The following is a 4354-nucleotide window of genomic DNA, read 5'->3' as shown; positions in this document are numbered from 1 at the left end:
CAGGTGTGCTGGGCACCCCGAGCACCCCAGGTACCACAAAAGCCCCAGGAACCCCAGGTGTCCCGGGCACACTGACTGCCTCAGGCACCCTAAGCACTCCAAGCACCCTAAGGTCCCCGTGTGTGCTGGGGACCCCGAGCATCCCAGGTTCCCCATGGACCCCTGGTTCCCTCGGCACCCTGGGTACTCCAAAGCACCCCAAGTACCACCAGCACCCCAGGCATCCTGGGCAGCTCAATCACCCCAGGTCCCCCATGCATCCTGGGCACCCTGAGCATCCCAAGTACGCCCAGCACCCCATGTACCCCAAGTTTCCTGGGCACCCTGAGCAGCCCAAGTAAGTCAAGCACCTCATGCACCCCCAGATTTCCTGAGCACACCAGGTACCCCAGGCACCCTGAGCACCCAAAGCATCCCTAGGCACCCCAATCACTCCAATCACTCTGATCCCCTCGAGTCCCCCCAACAGTTCAAACTCCTCCCCTGTCTCCTCAGGGACCCCCAGGGTTCCGGGGTGCTCTGCAAGAAACCCCCTGACCTCTCGCAGTGCCTCAGCATAGGAGCTCATATCGGTCAGGATAACCAGGACGTGCTTCTCGCACTGGTACGCCAAGAACTCCGCGGTGGTGAGCGCCAGGCGGGGGGTGATGATCCGCTCGATCCTGCGGGCACGGAGGGCACCCCCGCGGCACCCTCAGCTGCTCTGGGGGGCACACAGGACAGCCCAGCACCGTGTAGGTACCCCAGAGCCCCATTAGCCCCCACAGAGTAGGTCTGGGGGTGCCAGAAGGAGCCCAGCACCGTGGAGACACCTTCATCTCCCAAGAAGCCCTCATACAGCAGTTTGGGGGTGCCAGGAGGGCACACGGAGGAACCCAGCACTGTGCAGGATGGTGGGCACTGCTAGAGTACAATTAGCCTCCACAGAGCAGGTTTGGGTGTGCCAGGAGGAGCCCAGCACTGTGCAGGATGGTGGCACCCCCAGAGCCTAATCAGACCTCACATAGCAGGTTTGGGGGCATCAGTGGGGCAACATCAGCACATTTGGGGGTGCAGCGAGGGCACATGGAGGAGCCCAGCACCGTGCAGGATGGTGGCACTCCCAGAGGCCAAACAGCCCCCACAGAGCAGGTTTAGGGGTGCCAGGAGAAGCCCGGCACTGTGCAGGATGGAGGTCTGCAGTCCCCCCTGTGCTGCTCAGGGCAGGATTGGCCCCCACGGGGAGTAGAGGGGCTCTCAGTTTTGGGGTCCCCCCAGCTACACCTGGCACAGCCCTCCCAACCCTGAGCCACTTAGGATGGGGCAGGTCCATGGGGAGAGAGAGAGGGAGAAGGAGGGGGAGGAGAAGAAGAGAGAAGGACAAGGAAAATGGAGGAATATGGGAGGAGAAAAGGAGAAATAAGGAGGAAGAAGAAGGAAAAGAAGGAGGAGGAGGAAGGAGAAAGAAGGGAAAAGGAGAAAGAAGGAGGGAGAAGGAAAAAGAACAGAAAGGAGGAGGAGGGGAAAGAGGAAGAGGAGGAGGAGAAGGAAGAGGGAGAAAGAAGGAAAAAGAAGGAGGAAGGAGAGGGTGGCAGAAGGAATAAGAATAAGGAAGAGAGAAAGAAGGAAAAAGAAGAAAGAAGGAGGGAGATAGGAGAAAAAGAAGAGAAGAAAGAAGGAGGGAGATAGGAGAAAGGAGAAGGAAAAGGAGAAGAAAAGAGGAGGAGGAGGGAGAAAGAAGGAAAAGGAGAAGAAAAGAGGAGGAAGAGGAGGAGAAGGAGAAAGAGAAGGGAGAAAGAGAAGGAAAATGGAGGAAGGAGGAGAAAGGAAATGAAAAGAGAGGAAGAGGAGGAGGAGGAGCCCATCACAGAGCCCTGTTGTGACTGACGTGGGGTCGTTGGCCAGGTTGAGGAAGAGACAGACGTTCTCCATGGAGCCGTTCTGCTCGAAGTCCGACTTGAAGAACCGAGCTGTCTCCATGTTCACCTGCCCAGGGAACACCAGTCAGGGGCACAGGGAACATCAGGGGCACAGGGCAGTGCTGGGGGGTGGCTTTGCCAGGGCCACCTGGGCTGTCCCACCCTGCACCAACTCACCCCCATGGCAGCGAAGACGATGGCGAAGTTGTCCTCATGGTAGTCCACCACATCCTTGGACTTCTTGACCAGCCCAGCTTGGCGGCAGATCTGGGCTGCAATCTGCAGGGGGATAGGGTTGGGGGGCAGCAGGGACCCCCCAAGAGGGGCCGCTGCCCCCCCAGCACCAGGATGTGGCCCCATGGCAGGTGGGCAGGGGATGGAGCAGGTGAAGAAGAGCCATCACCCCAGGATGGACATCAACATCCCCAGTAGCTTCCCAGCCCATGTTGGGTACCCAGCTCCATAGCCTGGGGGGGCAGAGGGGTATCCCCATCTCACTGTGGCATGTGCCATGCCCATGGTCACCCTCTGAGGTCATTCCTGATCCCTCAGGGCTGATTTCCATTCCATTTGAGCACATCTAGCCCATCCTGCTCTGTTCCTACCACAGCCACACTGGTGGGGCCATGGGTGGTCTGCAGCCCCTCACCCCCAGTTTGGGCACCCCAGATCACTTCTCCCCTGTCCCAGCACAGCTCTGAGCACACTGGTTTTCTGTACCCACCACTGTGCCCATGGGGAAACTGAAGCAGGAGATAACAGGAGCTTCTTAACAGGGGAAATGCAGGAGATGGGCTGCAGCCCCCCAAATCCATCCTCCTCCTCCTGTGCCCACCAGGGAGACACCTCACTGTGGGAAAGCAGAGGAGAAGAGGGAGGACACACCTCATTGTGGGGGAGTCCAGCAGCAGAGAAAATTGGGATCTTCTGGCCACGGGCAATGCTGTTCATGACATCGATGGGTGAGATCCCAGTCTGGATCATCTCCTCAGGGTAGATGCGGCCGTGGGGGTTGATGGGTTGGCCTGGAGCAGGACAGGGAAGTGAGGAACTCCAGAGAGGAGGGATCATGGAATGGTTTGGGTTGGAAGGACCTTAAAGCCCACCAAGTCCCACCCAGGGACAACTTCCAGCAGCCCAGGTTGTTCGAAGCCCCATCCAACCTGGCCTGGAACACTTCATAGATGGTAGGATGGAGGCAAGGGATGGAGGGAAGGAATGGAGGGATATGGTCACTCATGGCATGATCCCCAACCCCAAGCTGTGCCCAAGACCCTCCTGCATTCCCTGTGTCTGGTTGGATTCCCAAGACCCTCCCACATTCTCCATGGCTGCTCAGAGCCATCAAAGCCACGTGGTGGCCAGAGCTGTTACCATTGATGTCCAGGAAGTCCTCGGCCATCACTGTGGGGCCACTGTCGATGGGTTTCGCTGAGCCATTGAACACACGACCTGCAAGGACAGAGCTGCTGGACCATGCCCAGGCCACCCAGCCATGCCCCCATCCTGCTCCTGGTCCTCAGTGCTTCCACAGGACACCTGAGTGCCTGGGGTGCTCCAGAGGGGACACAGGGACCAGTGCTGGGGGCAGAGGGTTTGCACCCAGTGGGCATCTCCAGCCCCCCATGCTGGGGACAAGGTGTGCCCATGTCACTGCATGGGGTGGGCAGTGCCACCTGAGGTCTGGGTGACACCACAGCTCTTGGGGCAGGAAGGTGGAGCGAGTGGAGACAGGACCCCTGATACCCCTCCCCATGTCCCCAGACACCATCATCATCTCCCCCTGAGGGTCCCTAACTTCTGGGCAGGTGAGGTGATGCCAAGACCCCCAGTGCCATCCAAGACACCTCCATCACCTCTCCCTGGGGGTCTCTGTCTCCTGGGCAGGTTGGGTGACACCCAGACCCTCATACTGGCACATGGGGACAGGACTTTTCCCTGTTCCCAGGTTTCCATCACCATGTCCTCATGTCCCAGCCACTCCCCATCACCTCACCTTGGGGTCTCTGACTCTTGGGCAGGTGAGGTGACACCAAGACCCCACCAGTGTCATCTGAGCCACCCCAAATACCTTCCCCTTGGTGTCCTCAGCTCCCAGGCAGGTGAGGTGACACCAAGAACACCAAGACCCTTCAGTGCCATCCAGACATCCCCAGCACGTCCCCCTTGGGGTCCCTGGCTCCCAGGTAGGAGGGTGACACTGAGACCCCTCAAAGTCATCCAAACCACCCTTATCACCTCCCCATGGGATTCCCTGGCTCCCAGGTAAATGGGGTGACACCAAGACCCCCCAATGCCGTTGAAACCACCCCCATGCTCTCCCACTTGGTGTCCACATCTCCTGGGCACATAAGGTGACACCCAGACTCCCTCAAACCCTCCCGGGGGGGGTCACACATCACCCCACTCCTGCTCAGCCTCATCTTCCGTCCCTGAGCCGCAGCATCCGAAGCCAC

The 4354-nt window shown here is 59.2% G+C and overlaps 1 protein-coding gene across 1 annotated transcript in view; it reads right to left on the bottom strand.

Moving 5' to 3' along the window:
• The window catches only part of LOC103810642 (V-type proton ATPase subunit B, kidney isoform-like), a gene marked incomplete at its 5' end in the record, with an annotated part of 7584 nt that extends 4220 nt beyond the window's left edge, over positions 1–3364 (bottom strand). The window contains 5 exons of the mRNA XM_009083555.1: positions 539–662; positions 1868–1965; positions 2076–2177; positions 2784–2923; positions 3273–3364. Of these exons, the coding sequence (XP_009081803.1) occupies positions 539–662; positions 1868–1965; positions 2076–2177; positions 2784–2923; positions 3273–3364 (556 nt within the window). The remainder of the gene's footprint in view (positions 1–538; positions 663–1867; positions 1966–2075; positions 2178–2783; positions 2924–3272) is intronic.
• Between the last annotated feature and the right edge of the window lie 990 nt (positions 3365–4354).

The sequence above is a fragment of the Acanthisitta chloris genome, unplaced genomic scaffold (assembly GCF_000695815.1).
Source record: "Acanthisitta chloris isolate BGI_N310 unplaced genomic scaffold, ASM69581v1 scaffold17681, whole genome shotgun sequence".
In the NCBI taxonomy this organism is placed as follows: Eukaryota; Metazoa; Chordata; class Aves; order Passeriformes; family Acanthisittidae; genus Acanthisitta; species Acanthisitta chloris.
Note: the sequence above shows the minus strand (reverse complement) of the source record. Positions and strands in the feature narration are given on the sequence as shown.